The sequence below is a fragment of the Battus philenor genome, unplaced genomic scaffold (assembly GCF_028537555.1).
Source record: "Battus philenor isolate CCGP_79_NKW_IND1 unplaced genomic scaffold, ilBatPhil1.0.hap1 SCAF_5, whole genome shotgun sequence".
Classification (NCBI taxonomy): Eukaryota; Metazoa; Arthropoda; class Insecta; order Lepidoptera; family Papilionidae; genus Battus; species Battus philenor.
The window spans coordinates 7,053,173-7,069,853 of NW_027181715.1; the positions used below are offsets into that span (position 1 = coordinate 7,053,173).

Genomic DNA, 16,681 nt, shown 5'->3' on the forward strand with positions numbered 1-16,681 from the left:
GGTAATTTGGTGTATGCATGCAAATTAATTTTATACATTCATCACTGTTGAACGGTTTTCTCGTATTGCAGTTATATAAACTGATTCTGAAGCATCATGTTTCCTACTTCAACTATCAACATTCAACTGTTCGTGACCCGACAATTCTTTATTTGTTTTGTTATGGAACCGTTCGTTTAGTTGGATTTCCTGTTACAGTTGCTCACATCGAACATTTTTTAGGTAATCCGGTTTAACGTACTAACTACTATAGCATTGAAAATTGTTTAAATTCGTCTAGACTTAACCAAACGCGCGACGGTTTTAAATTACTACTTGCTTTTAACAGCATTTACAGGTTTACATTGATATTTAAAATATGAGAAGTAAATGTTGCTGTAGTTTTATTTGCTTCTTTTAAACCATTACTGAAGAATTTAGAACTGCCTTCCCTTGATTAAATTGTAATATTTTTTGCAATCAAGAAATTAGGAACTAAATCTGTTATTTACGTAATCATTTCCGATTAGGCGTACTTATAACAGACTTTTATAAATAAATACTGTAGGCGTACGCGACTGAGCTGTTGGCTTTTAAATTAATTATTTTCTATTCGCGTGTACAATACAGTTAAAAGTAGTCCACAAATACCATTGCGTGTAACCCTGGCGCAAACTGTGAATGGTCAACTGACATAGTTCTAACATGTACTGTGTTCATATTTAACCTCACATATTTGTGTATTTCATTTTAATATCTTAAACATTTTTACATCTAGAGTAACCCAAGTAGACATTTAAAATACTTTTCTTATCGAATGTCTTAGATAATTTAATATTGGGTTTAACCGTATAAAAATATTTACGGAACATGTCGCCTTCCGTATATATTTATTATTTTGTCATTAAGGCCATCAATAACATAACGTGTGTCTACAGTCACGTAATATTTACGCAACCTTTCCACTAGCGTAATTCTGTAGAGGACATCAGCTAGCGATCCGTCGTGAACGTATTTAAATTTTTGTAACATTTCATTTTGTTTATATGAATTTTGATGTACAGAAATTAAAATGTCATTATTATATATTTCTGGATTGCTGGGAATGTGTTTTGGTAGAGGGTTTTGACTTTATAGCTCTATTTGAATTCAAAATATCTTTATTCAAGTACGTCCTAGTACCCATTTTTGAATCGCCGATTATTTTAACATTATAAGTAAAAGTTACCACCGGCTCGGATCTGATCTGCTGAGAAAAGTCGGCCAAAAACTCAACATTGCCATTTTTTTATGGAATTTAAAAATGTTCGTTGTGAATATTGCAATATGAACCATGCAAATGACGCGACAAACTAAGTTTTACACGTTTCGATCAAATAAAACTCTTAAATATATAATGAATCATTTAATAATAGTATACATTTTATTTTAGTTTTAAATATTTAAATCGAATAAATGGGTAGTAGAAAATGAAACACGAGAATGCACGAGAGGATATTATGAGTTTTTTTTTCTATGGTAATAAATTATTTAAAAAGTGAATATTACATTTCTATCATTTACTGGTGAGTATGCTCATGTATGTAAATATGACATGTAATTAAACTCGTCAGTGAGCAGTAGTGTAGTCTTATATTTACCAACAAAAAGCAAGAGCAATCTATCACTATATAGTAAAGTCTTTCAATTGTCATACTAACATTTTTTTGTTATGAAAAACTGCTCTAATTCTTACTTACATTATATATCTTGTATTGTTAAGATTTATTTAGTTACGTACTTTTAATTTTAGATTTAAGAAAATGAAGGTTTAATATATGTTGTGGAATTTTATATGCGTACACTCAGACCCATGAAGGATTTGTTAACGTATTGCGTAGAGTTAGGCGGTTGGCATAGTGGAGATGCATGGTACTTTCACTGTCGGGCGGCGCTGTCCTCCAGTGCCGCTGCGACGCCACTGCCGGCCGCACCGCTCTTGCCAGCGACCGATCGTCGTCCCGGCTCTGTAGTATGCTTCGACGCGCACGAGCAAACCCGCTCGTTGCTCCGCTGAATATCGAGATCGCGCCGCGAAAAATCCGCATCTATTTATAGCTTATTCGATTATAGCAGTGTTGTTTCGCGTAATCTCCGCAAACTATCTTCTATGCATATTTCGAATGTTTGCATAAGAACACCTGACCTGATAACGTGATTGCTACCACACCGACCAAACTGTATTCTGCGACAGTGTGACGAATGTTAATGTAATTGATTTTGCAGAGAAAGTAAAATTTGTTTAACAGTGCAATCTTTTCGTAATTATATATTTTTGTAAGAGTTGTTTTTATACGCTGATAAATCGTGACAAGTGGAAAATAACAGTTCGTGAGGAGTTTCTGCAAATAAATGTGATTTGTGTGATTAAATTTCAGTGGTGTATAAGAGTTAATGCTGAAATAAAATTTTGGTGTGGCATGTGTTCGCTTGACGTCCAGTGTCAAGGTTCCCGGATCAAGTCGTACATCACAGTTACGATCACATGTGCGAAGGCAGGAGATGCGCAGCGCGAACGACGTTACTGAGACGTCCACTGTAAATAAATAATGACCTAATTGTAGGTGGCTAGCGTGTCCGCTATTTCGGTCTATGATTGATACGCGTAACATAGACAGAAATGTTAGCTAATAACGCTTAAGAAATGTTGAAAGATATGGTAGCATTTGTATAAAACATATAGATTTGCAGAAGTGAAATTTGTCGCGAGTAAGTTGCCTACTTTCGAAGATTTCTACAGGGCACTCCCTTTCACTACTGCTTGCTAGACTGACTGCCTAATATACAACCAACTTTAAGAGTTTTTCTTCTGTGACAATGATTTGCAGAGCTATTGTATTAGCAATGATTTGATGTTATAATGAGCCGTGTACAGTATTCAAAGATGCCTCATTACGACGAAAGCTTTTTCAACGATGACAATCAAAATCAAAAACGAAATAAGCGAAGTTACCGTGTGTACAAAAACGGTTTGAACCCATTGAATATTCTGGAATCCGGCGATGTCTTGCAAGCACTCGAAGAGAGAGGTACTTCTGTTATTAAACGAAATATCCGTAATATTAAACACCGAGGCAACAGATACAAACCAGATGCATGTCCATCCCACGTGCAAAATGCTAAGTACAAAACGCAAGACGTACTGGGCATTCGCACACCTAGAATCAGTGTATTCGATCCAAGCAAATATTACGATATTAGAAACAACAATGTTGTACCGTTGAGCTCGTGCAAGAGTTTTGATAACTTGACATTGAAAAAGACGCGAAATGGTGATTACAAAGATAAAATTCGAAACGGCTCAAGTCTGCAGAATCTTGTGTGTGAAGAAAATTTAAAGCATTTTTCCTCGCCTTTAGAAGAGTGTGTGGCAACAACACGTAAAGAAGATGTTAGGAATTCTTACTCGGTTGCCGAGGCTCGGCGCAGGCCCATGCGCCGCGTGTCTAGGAGCACCGCCGCCCCTGGAGTTGGCGTCTACAGGCAGATTGGCGACCGCGGAGCCGACAAAAGGACTATTAAGGGTAGATTTCTAAACTAATATTATTAAGATCCATACTTCTTTCATGCGCGCTTTATCTTCGTACGTGATATTATGGTGTCATACAGGCTTAAGTATTTTGTGGCGTAACTGTATTTAATCGGAAAATACTAAGTAAATGTGCAAACTTTATTAATAAGATTTTTAGAAAGAAAAACTCGGTAATGATATGTATAAATTAAATTAAATTCTTTCAGGTATTTCTTGTTGCAGTAGATTAATAACTGTGTCCCAGGCACAGGAATATTATCTACATGTTTTTAAAACAATATTATTAGACTATTAAAATATGAGCTCTATAGATTGTTGTATTGAGTTATTAGTATATATGTAATACGTATTAAATATGTGAAATAATAGATTTGTACTACTCTAATTGAATCCTTTTCGCGCAAAGAATTGATGATTTATTCCTTTAATTTTCATTTCATTCAATTAAAACTTATAATTTTTATATATTATTATCAAAATAATAATGTTAAAAAACACTTCCAGAATTTTAATATGTCACGATACAAGGACAGAGTGAATGGTAATAAAAACTTGGCGGTGTGGCTTGCAGTGATTGACTTGTTTTTTTTTTATAAATATTCAATACTAATAAAAGAATAACTTGCTTCAAAACAAGAATTTGGATCACATTGATCTGAGAAATAACGATAATTCGAAAAGTAATTTGTTATCTCCATTTCATTCAAAGAAAAGTATTGACGTCTCGATAATTGAGTTATTATGTGAGTAATGTAATCTCCCGAATTTTTATTACGAGTAATTTATAGAAACCGATATTTTTCAATCTTTCTAATTGATTATTAACGTTATTCGATATATTCCGTTTTGCAAAGTTGTCAAAAACATTATCTTTTGACCCGTCTTGGTTGCCGGCTTGTCGGACCTTTTAGTCATGGCCTTATTTCTCACTGTGGAGCCAAACACGGTCCAAGGCGTTAAGCAGACGTTTGATTTTCGAGGGATAAGTATTGTTTGATCCTTACCAAGAAGCAGGAATTTACGCGCCTGTGATTGTTCGGTATTAAGGCCATAAAGTCGGCCGTATCCGAAGCGAGGAATGTTTGCTATGACGGAGGGCGAACTGGAGATAATGCTTCCGTGTCCATGCCATCAATCGAAGACATTAGAAATATAGTAGAAATTTTGTGTTATATTTTTTCCCTGTAAGAAGGATGTATGATGTATACATTCCATAATATAAAAATGTCATGTAAATGTCTGAAGCGAAATGAATTTTATGATGCTTCCATTTAGTAATTCTAAGAATACTTGAAGCCTTGCTTATATGTATCACGCTGTCTAATTTCATACTCATTTAAACAATAATATAATAAATTTCACTGATAAATAATTTACTGCGAATATGTTAGTTTAGGTTTACTTAACCTACGTTACTCCCGCCATATAGTTTACTTAATAATTTTGTGTATTCCATCATCTGTTTTTGTTCTGTTAAGAAAATTAGGCAGGAGTGTTAGTAAATAGCAAATTTAAAGGTGCAATTCATATGAGATAAGAGATTGTGCATCGGAAAAACGGCGGAAGAGAGCAGTGCATTGTTTCAGTATATCCTCGCGCGTGTCATTGCGCTTGTAGTGTCGTGTACTACATCGGGCCCACTGATATTGTATAACAAGGCGTAACGGACGCGGGAACGCACCATTGTGTCTATTGTTACGATAATGTTAAGGCCGTCCGCAAAAACCAGAGTGCGTTAACGACCGTAGAAAATGTACGCGATAATTGACTTCATTTTGTTCACTTTATCGCTTTTAATTATTTACTTGAGCGATTATCATTGTCATTAGCATTTAATACTAATTTACACTGCTCACGTGTAAAGCGTTTCTGATTTCCCGGCGCGTTATTTTTTTATTCATAGACTCATTTTGTTAATTAATGTTGCCGCTATAAATATTTATGTATTTTCATTAACCAGATTCGTGGAAATATCTATTATTAATAGCGAAAAGGTCAATTTGTGTGAGGTATAAAAACTAGAATTTATTGCTTGCATTTTGTTTAGGTTATGCATGTATTCTTATTATTTCGTTGTCGATCAGCCGTAGCCCAGCCGTAGAGGACTGAGACTTGGGATCATAGGTCGAGGGTTCTTTTCCCTTAAAGTGCATTAATTATACAGGATTGCCACTGCTCACAGAACAAGTTTACAAAGTATGGGCAGCAGCGTCCTCCCTGTACCATGATTCCACACTACGATCGCTAACACAACTACCAAACGTGGCGATTATGGTATCTATATCTTTTGGGAAGGCCTATGCCTTGTAGTGGGCGTCTATGGACTGAAATGACGACGACTGTGTATTTAATTTTATACTTTATTTATAATTAAAATTTTATAGTTACGTGCGACGAACTATAATTTAGAACGGTTTCTCTTCAGTGTTATTGCTGTACAGATGTGAACAGGTCTTTCTTATTTATCTTGATTCCTCCATGAACATTAAAATGGGAATTAACTAAATAGAATATTTTCTTATTTATGTTTAAATCATATATTTATAAGCATACAGAGGTTAAACACTTGTAAGATTCGTTTTTTTTGGTGACTATCGCCTATTATTGCCTTCATTGCCGTTGACACTTGAGCGCCAATAGTACATTTTATGGTTCAAAATGCAACTCAGTGCTGTGTAGGATTGGGATATATACGCAGAAAAATAACATCTCAACAAATAAACGAACTAGGTTATAAAATATAAAAATAAAGGTTTGCGATATCGTACAGCTAATTGATTTCGTTTAATTTCACATAAAGCATCTCTTTCGAATAAGTTTGTAACAAATAATTTATTACCGCAAGTCACATTTTATGCAATTGGATATATTTTTACGAGCGCTAGTATACTGTACATACTTTTACTTTAAGATTTGATCTGATTTAAGATTTCACAATTATTTGTTTTTTGCACAATAACGAGGTCAGCCATTGTCAATAATAAATATTATTAAAAATAAATCGTAGTATCTGCAGTTTTAAGTCTAAAGTTAAAAGCTTACAATATTGTAATGATTTCATTGTGTTTAAACGAATGCTAGAAAAAGTGTAACATTTTCTAACGACCTGATTTATGGTCGCAGATATATTGAAAAAGAAAAACTAATGTTTACTTTATGAGATGAAACGTCGGCGCTCAATTATTCATCGCACTGAGAACTAATTTAGCATCTTTCATGTAACGGCCATTTGTTATTCTAGTTCCGTTCTCTTCCGTAATGATTTCGAATACAAATATTATGTAAAACTTTGTGTGCTTGCATCATTTAATTTGTTTACTGTAATTTTGATAGCAAATATTTTTAGTATTTGTGTTGGCTCATCCAATAGTTATTATATAATATCAAACTATAACGTTTTTAGGTGAATCAGTGAAAAAAAAAAATGTTTATTCACGTATTTAATAACAACATACCTTTATACGAAATTGCTGTACATTTTGAATTTGTGGCAATGTTCTATATAAATAAAAATGGGTCCAGAATGTCTTGCTAAGGCGCACTCGAGAATGATTTTTCTTCATACCTTCGTAAGGCACCGAGATGGTTTTTATGGAAAGAAATATAGGCAAGATTGTGAAAAAGACAGCTAAAACAACACTTCTTTTCCCATAAAACTATAAAGTAAATTAAAACATTTTTCCACGACTGTGCACTGCGAAACATTTGACGTTAATCAAAACCAAACAAAGGCGTGTCAGGATGTAATCAAACAAAATATCGTATGCCAGCTTTACACTTAAAATATTATACATTGTTAATATATTAAAGTATACGTGTAGTATACTAAATCGAATAATAATTTTTGTATGTCATTGAAATGACAATATTCTTTAATTCAAATACGATGGTTTACATCTCTTGTTGTCAAGTTGAATCTTATATCAGTTCTGATGAAATTTCTCAGACAGGAGAAGAACACGCAAAAGAAACTCGACGAGACTAGACATACTTATTTTAAAATGTAATAGGATTATATATATTTAATTAAACATTGAAACGTCCTGGAGCCGAACACATTATTCCTAAGATCTGTTATCTTCCAGGAAATCGTATACAGTGTAGCTCAGCATTGTTTGTCAATTGTTAAAAACTAGCAATGGAAGCTTTCTGAACATTATCCTATATAAAGTTTTGCTAACATGTATGAATGAAGTCGAGTCCTAGATACACAAAATTTATTTTTGCTTCCGATATTTATATTGCGTATATAACACAAAATGTCTTCATCGTTGATTAGTTTTGAAACACGAAAAATGATTTACTGATCTGACGTATACCTATATTACCTTATATATTTCTTTTTGGTCAGACGACTAATATCTTTGAACAGTACAAAGTCTGTCGGTAAAGTTAGAACAATTGTTATAGTTGTCTTTGTGACTTGTTTGTATATTTGTTTCATTCTTTCGCAGTATGAATATAAACTATGAAATTAATTTAATTTAGGACACCTCTTATCTAAATATTTGTTTTATTTAAATGAAGAAATAAATTTAAAGGATTTAAATAAATCGTGAATATAGTGGAATCAGACATTAATTTGAGAAGGGACAATACCGAGAAGCAAATGCGACAGACGGGAATCGCTCAGGCTGAATGTTAAGTAGGAGTTAGTGGCGTCTCCTTGTTTATATGTGACGCACTCGCTCCCGTCCGTCCCGCCATCCGTCCGTCGGTCGCCGCGCCCCGGTCGCCCTCAGTCGTCACGCGTCGCGGCCTGGGTGCGTCCTGTCACCGCGTATATTTATAAACGCGCGCGTCATCTCCTTAATAACGTTGTTTACTTCATCTTATGTGCAGTTTTTTAATTATCGTTCATAGTGCTGTCTTATCCATTCGGACTAATTTGTTTCGGAATAATTGATACAACCTAAATCTCAGGTACGATGTGACAATGAAAACAAATAAGGAAGTTGATGTAGCTGCGTATTACTAAGTCAGTGATTCGACGCCCGTTGCGGGACTGGTTGGTGACACTGTCGATCCTTGGGTCAAAGTCCTGGTTGATAAGTTATAGTTTATAATAAATTTAATTGCACTTCTATAATTATACTTTTTTGTTCTCCTTAGTTTATTATTAAAGTAATTAGTTTACAAATTTATTGATTTAATTTATTATATGTTTTAATTTAATATTTTAATTTTGGTTTAAAAACTTAAATAATTTTAACTTATTTTAATATATGCGTTGATACGAAAATAGTGCATTTGCAGGTTATGAAAAAAAATAACAGTAGTATATTAATTTGTACAGTGAAGCGAGGTAGACCTAAATAGTATCGGCAAAAGATGTTAAGCTTCATTTTCTCCGAATATCACATCTGTGTTTGTTAATTGCTTTATTTGAGATCTTTCTTTTTCTTGGATTAGGTGCAACTATTGTGCCTTATTTTTTTCTTAATAGTTCAATAGAGATGCAAGGATAATGTTCCGAATTATTTACTACATGTAATAATACTATATAAAAAACTCAGTCAAGCACATTTAAAAATATTTCGAAGCGATGCGTAGTTCCATATATTGATGGTCATATCTTTATTTGGTCGTAACAAATACATGTAGTCGTTAATTAAGTCTATGAATTTGGCATCATTGGTCAAGGCATACCACTTCATACCACTAAACATATAAACGAGAAGACCTTGATGGATTTTCCTTATAAAATTATGGTAATTAATTCTACTCACTAGTTTTTGTAATTAAATGAAATCACGTTGTTGTCTCATTCGTTCAATTACGTTTACAGTAAGATATTTTAATTTCGCAAATAAAATAAGTGACCATTGTTCGTGTTAAAAAGATGAACTTGTTGAGAACACATAAGTATTACCTACTTATATTAATAATAATATATAATAATAATAATAATATTGCTGACTTGTCTTTTTTTTTTGGTTATAGACAAAGAATTGACCTCAGTCTCGACTAAAGTTAAGCGGTGACGAGGTCTACGGTGGTACATGTTGGCCTAAAAAATACCTATTCACTCTTGACTTGGAGACTTTCAAGTTTTGCAAACTATTTCATCTAACAAATAATTAATGAATGAAATAAAATAAGAAATCGTTTATTGTTGAAAATTGCTTTAATAGTAATAATTTATTTATTATATAAATATCGACTAATAGTCGTTCAATAGTCTTCTGGTAAGGAAAAAAGCTATAATTTCTTTCCATTCCGTTCTGTATTTTGCTATACGCTTATTCTATCTACCTCTTTTGCAGTCCCGTGGGATACCACTCCGTTAATATTCTTGTCCATTTATTATTCTCTCTCTTGTAATTTGTCCATCTCCTCTTTAATTGATTGTAAGTTGTATACGAATTTTATTCGATCTTTTCTTTTAACTCCTAATGTGCTTCTCTCTATTCCGTTTTGACAAATTTTTATACTGTTTGCTAGCTGTTCTCTCAATCTCCATGTCTGAAATCAGTACAGTGAACAAGGCTTTATATACATGTATATTCTTCACTTTTCTTTTATTGCCATTCCTGTCTGTATTCTTTATAATCAAAGACTCAATGTTTATTAAATATTTTCTTTATTTTATGAAATTTATCTAGGAGAGCGTAATGATAAGTATAATACGCAAATGTTACCTTCTAAAACCCAACAGTGCTTTTGAGGGATGTTGTCAAAGTCCCGGAAACGCTATCTCGCATCATACTAGTATAATAGCCTTGTTAACTTGGGTAGAACTTGAGAACCTATATAAAACGGAATTATCTTGTAAGCCAACCCGAGATCTTAACGTGTAGCGGATCAACCGCAAACCTGTCGCCAAGATCATAGCGATTATAGGAAGTTTTAGTGCATACCTCCTTCGATATCCGAGTCTTCCGTTGCGGATGAGGAGCTCTGAAGTACCTCTCTCTCGTTGTTCAGTCTTTATCTCGCTTTATTAATAGTAATTTAAAATATTAATTATTAAACATAGGTTATATAGGATAATTGGTTACAAGCGTAAAAGCTTTGAAGGTGTGGAATGTATACCTTTGTCAGAAAAAAGTTTTCAGTTTTGTACATTAATTTCGAATTAACTTTAAGGTAATCACTCTGAAAAATGTTATATTATTTTTTTTTTCCATTGGAATGTGACAGGCAGATAGTAAAATATAATTAATTTTAACATGAAGTAATCCGAATTTTCTGTAAACGCTTTTCCTATTTTATCATTATGCTATTTATTATTTCAGAAACCATTGGTGTTTAGGTACAGTGTGCCATATGTTAATTGACATCAAATGAGCACAATTACCCTTTTAAAGCTTTCACATCTATAACCAACCATCCGGTATGTAGAATATAAGATTTTACGCAATATTGCATTAACGCTCGTCACCTTGAGACAAGAGAAGGTACACTGCTCGTTATCAAAGTAATTGCACTACCTATGGCGCCCATCAAACCGGAACGATAAAGTTTGCACGCTATTTCTTGGGAATCATCTCTTACAAAAGCAACCTATGACAGCCTCCAGCATAAGCCGTTATTGTAAATTTTCGAGCTAAGGATCTTCGTTTAATGATAGCATGTCGGAAGTTTGGAAAGATTAAAAACCAAAAATATATATTGACTAATTCGTGATGGGCTTCCTTAATGCATTACGGCACGCGTTCTATCTTCGTCACAAGACTTAGTTTCTATGGTAAGATTATTAAAATACTGTAGCACAACGAGAACGACCCTGATTTTTGTTAGTTAAGTTTATGTTGGACTCGGCATTTAGAGAGAGATATTTAAGATTTATTATATTAAACACATTCTTCTCAGATCAGGATTTGGAACACTCGTAGCTTTAGGTTCAAGTATGCCTTTATAAGAGAGCTCAAATGTGGATGTTAATGTGAATAAAGTAAATGAATTTGCTGGAGGCAGGTGCATACCAAAACGATAATGAGCATTCCTTTCTTCTAAACAATAAACTACAGGTAACATGCGCTAATGCGATGTTACGAAAGAACATGATCAAGATGGTCACTAAGTATTGCAAAGTCTTCCTCGTCTCGACATATTGAGTAAAAACTTTAAGGTATATAAAAAAGTTTAATAAACGAATGCTTTAGTTACAATTTTCCACAGTACCTAATCATTATGTGAACTTTGTAATGTAGCGTGTAAACAAAAAAGCAAACGTGTCCATTTGTGTTTTAGAGGCCAGTACAATTTGTAATTTAGAGTTTGGTTTTTGTTCGGACAATGAGCTGACATATATAAACTTTTTGTATTGTCGAGTTTGGCTATTGGAGTTATATAGCAACGACTATTTTATTAAAAAAAAACTGTGATAAATTATTACTTATTTATGTACATTTACTTCTCCTGGACCTTTGCATGACTCATCATAATATGTCAGAAAATGAATGCTCTGACTCCGCCAAACACAGACAACCTACATGGCGACGCTTAGTGAGCAGCAGTGGCATTGGAACCGACCGAGGCATCACTACGACCACTCTGACAAGAGTACACGAATGAGAAACGTATAATCTTGGTCCTGTTAAAACCCATACTTGAAACGTAGTCTCCATGTTTCACTATTCGTTCGTTAACATATATATTATGTTCTTATGTATAAAGTCGTTTATCCAAAATTGTTATCACGAAATAAAATAATAATAGATGCATCAAATAGAACATATCATTCCTTTTAGGAAGTCGTATTTAATTAGTTGTTTAGCAGCGGATGTAGTGGGTGGATGCAACTTCCTTTATCAAAAATCGACATAGATACTCGATTGCAGAGATTACACGTAATCTGTGTTTAAATGATAATTATTCGTACTAACTAAACGAGATGCTGGTCATGATTTTTTTCAATCCGTATTTAATAGGATGTAATATATGTGGTTGGTATCATATCTAGTTGAACTATTATAGTTAGGATTTAAAAACAGTATTTGTGTAATGTTTTACAAAAAAGTTTTTGTGAAATTTTATACATATAATTTCTGCGACCCTTTTAAAAAATGTGCATAAATGCTTTTGGTAGCTTTTATTTTCGTGCGTCATCCGATCGTGTATCATCATTTTTATTTCCATTTACAAATTTTCAACTTCAACCTTTAGTTTGAAATATTAAGTCGAAAACTGATTAATCTCTATACCAGAAATTTTGACTTTCTCGTAGAATTGTACAGAAGTATATCAACGCGGTTTGAAGTTATATTTATCCATTTAGATACCATGCAGAGGCTATTTAAAAAAAAACAACTCGCTTTTTATGTCCCATGAGGTATATTCGTAACTTCCGTCCAGTTTTAAATTTTTACAGTTAAAAATAATCGTTATCCCAACGTAATTTAATACTTTTGTAGTTTAAAATGAATGCACCGGTTAAGATACTTGAACACATTGAGCGTGGAGAACCATATAAACACTCGAGTTATATTGAACCTGTCAAAATTCAAATGAAAAAAAAAATTAAAGCGGTCATCATTGCTTTAATTGTTTTAACATGACAACAAAGGTTATATATGCTAATATTATAATCAACGATGTGGTTGCGGTATACAAACAGATTTGAGGGTAACTAAGATATAATTGTATTATTTTTAGGTTTTGGAATTTTTTATATCTTAGCAAAAAGAACTGGTTATTATGTTGGTTGATTTTAGTCGTTTCATATTGTATTTTTTTTATAAATAAATATAAAGATGACTGTTTAATGAATTTTCCGCTTGATCACAAGTCTGCTGAGTGAAGTAATTATTTATTGGTCGTGTTTTACTCGAAAATTTGCTGAACAAAATGCAAGACAACTTCATATATAGCAATACTTAAATTTAATTGCATCAAAATCTGTTAATCAGAACAAAAACATCATTGTTAATAAAGAAGAAATGTACCCTGCATTTCTTCTTTAACCGAAAAGTTTCTCCGTGGTGACCATGAGTCATATATAAATATTTAATAATTCTCGTTTAATGAAAACGCAGGTTAATAAAAGGAAGTTTGCGTTATTGGCCTTGTAATGATTTTACTGTAGAGATCGGAGCCTTTATCAAAGAGATAATTGAAGGAAGTTATGATTATGAATAAGGTTATGGTCATCGTATTTTATATATGTAATTATTAGTAATTTGAGAAAAGGGGCGCTATAGTATTTTACTTAAATACCCACAGTATCTAATCTGGACATAGGCCTCCTGGAAGCGGCTTTTGTCCAGCCTGTTCCGACGGCATTTATAAACATCCGTCCAACTAGTCTGCGTCCGCCCTACGCAGCGCTTTCGTGTTCGTTCCACTTGTCCAGCTGTGGACGTCCTAGAGTTAAACGATGATATAATGATTTAACACATTGTTATTGTTAATAATGTCATAAGTTTTTCATGACAAATTTCTCAACTTTTTTCAACAGAGTTTCTATTTCTTCTGATAAGATTGCATGAACCAATTTTTTCCCATTTTTTATTTATCTATCGACATAAGGACTCATCCTTACAAGTTATACGTAGTACATATTATTGCCAAATTTAGTGAAAGAGTAGCGGCCCAAGCCATCCAACTTCGTTACTTTAACAGATCTTCGACGTCGAAATTGCAGAATCTGCGAATGTCACTTGGGGAGCAGTGAAAGAACGGTCCTATAAAAACAAAGCTATTTACGTAATTATGATAAAGTAGCCCTCAGGTTAACATGAATTCTAAATTCTGTATGAATAGTTAAGTTTAAGTTTTTGCTTGCTCAAAATACTATTATTTGCAGAGAGCGAAGTTTGCGGGGAAGCGGGGTCTGGACACCGCGGGTCGTTGCGCGGCGCCAACAAGTTGGCACGCCGCGCTCGCTCATTCAAGGACGACCTACTCGAACGCATCTCTAACATGCGTTCACCGGCGCAAGCCCATCACCAACCACACCTCTCATCTGCCATCAGGTATTACCAATGAAAATGAATTTCTTTGAAACTATACCTATTGTAGATATAAAACTAAGCCAGAATCTTTTTTGGGATGGTAAAATCGAACTTTAGAACCACGTTAAGCTAGTACCAATATAAAGCAAATCGATGTCACAGGTTCGATGAAAATTGATAATTCATAGGAATCTTTATGTTAATAAATGTAATAGGAAATACCAAATACACAAATGTGTTTAGTAAGTAGTAAACCGACCGCAAAAATTAAAATATATATATTATATACACCTTTATTTCAAATCGGTGATATAAATGATTGATAAGACCAAGCCGATGTATGTCCTTTTTATAAAAATTGTATTATAGATTTTTAAAGAAATTGTACAAAACATCTAGTGTTTTGTACAATTTCTTTAAAACGTATAAATAGCGATTATCGAGAATTTGTAATTTTCGTGACTTTAAATAAAAAATATTTTGAATTATAAATTAATCGCCTTCACGAACAGATGGCGCTCTCTAGGACAATACTGACGCTATCTCGTTACTGATAATACTAGAAGCGCCAGCTACGGGTTGCCAGAGTAAACAATGACTATTGTATTGAGTTCAGGAAAATACCGAAGGTAAAGAGTGACGTTCTTGCAGTATTCTATTATATCATTAAACCAATGACTTTAATTTAATATTAATTTCTCACGAATTGAGCATAATTTATTCTGTGAAATTTGTTTATAACATTAACAATGAGAGAGATGTTCGTCAAATCAATTTAAAAGTTTTTAATAAGGTTTGCATCAAGTTTGATAACATTCCTCGCAATACGCTCTTATCTTGGCAAGTTGTGTACAATGCGATGAAATCTACGAAGCGAACTATATTGGTTCTTTTGTTATCTGAATTGATAAATATTGTGGCTAAACATAACTCAATGTCTACGCTGCCAACGGAGAAGAATCACTTATTTAATAATTATTTATATGAATAAAAAAAGACGTTCGTGAAGATGTTGAAGATATAGTCGTGGATGTAATAATCTTTGTAGGAATGAGGCGATTAGTGTTTGTGGTGTAATTGTAGTATAGTAAAGTAGGCGGCTAAATGTGTCGTGCGTCTGAGTCACTGTTGCGACCTGCTAGTGCCGCGCTCATTAATGACATTGTCCGCTGAAATCTCATTAGTTTGGTGCGTGCAATGTTAAGTGATTACATTTATTTACGCGCGGCCGTCTTGTCAGCACGCCCCTGCTGTTTCTTATTTATCGAGTGCTCAATGTGAAACGGTCTTCGACTTTCTGGTGCCGCCCGTCTATATTTGGCGCCATAATCTTCGCGATTCGGACGACGTCGTTTAGGTGTTGCCAAATGTCGAATGCTCCGCGCTCGCCGGTCGGCGGTTGGTTCAACAAACGCTCTAACCGACTACATCGACGATTCGCTAACAATGGAAAACGGTATGAAATGTATTACGAGTGATAATTTCCAATAAACAATATGCTAATTCATTTAAATCTATATACTCGCCTTTGGCGTGCTTGTCAGTGTTCAAAAGGTGTTTATTCACAAAGTGCCCAATTGAATTAATATTTTTATGATGCATTGCTGTTTCTCTTTTTTAATTCGAGCCAATATACCGTGTGCGAACATCCGGATAGCCCGAGCAATAATAAATATTGCTTAGAAATGACACTCGGCGACGTGGGCGTGCATATGAAGCAGATTCTTTCGCAACTACTTGAATTCCATCCACGGTCGCATTATTAAAAACGTTTTACATAATGTACATACTTTTTGATAGTCATTGAAATGTGATGGCTGCATATAATAATATCATATATTCATTACATAATTACTCATAAATGAATAGAAAAACTTACTAGTTTACTCGTCCATATAAAGGTTGTTTTTATTTTTAAAATTTTGTTTTAGATCACATTCCCCTCTTAGTCCGAAACTTCGGAACATGGGGCCTAAATCAGTTGCTACCGTTGAAGAGGGTGAGGTTACGCCTGCCAAAGAACTCGAACGACTAGTCAAGGAGGTAGTATACTCTCAGAACTTACTGTAGATCTTATTTTCTTCTGATTTTACATTAACAATGTTATTCTCTAGGTCACATTCGGCTTAAAACATTTTTCCGATGTAATCACAAAACGAAAATTGGAGATGCTACCTGACAACGGGACAATTGTTTTCGAATCGATCGCAAACATACATAAAGGTAATTGACG

At 33.8% G+C, this 16,681-nt stretch overlaps 1 protein-coding gene across 7 annotated transcripts in view; it reads left to right on the forward strand.

The window, feature by feature from the left end:
• C3G (C3G guanyl-nucleotide exchange factor) overlaps positions 1 to 16,681 on the forward strand; it is a 52,692-nt gene that overhangs the window by 12,098 nt on the left and 23,913 nt on the right. For 5 of the 7 annotated variants that reach the window (XM_068772235.1, XM_068772236.1, XM_068772237.1 and 2 more), the window contains exons 1-4: positions 2,357 to 3,542; positions 14,301 to 14,469; positions 16,380 to 16,491; positions 16,563 to 16,671. In XM_068772235.1, the coding sequence (XP_068628336.1) occupies positions 2,879 to 3,542; positions 14,301 to 14,469; positions 16,380 to 16,491; positions 16,563 to 16,671 (1,054 nt within the window). In that variant the 5' untranslated portion in view covers positions 2,357 to 2,878. Of the gene's footprint in view, positions 1 to 2,356; positions 3,543 to 8,342; positions 8,474 to 14,300; positions 14,470 to 16,379; positions 16,492 to 16,562; positions 16,672 to 16,681 lie in introns of those variants that run through there. The other 2 variants (XM_068772241.1, XM_068772240.1) reach the window with 2 other exon arrangements.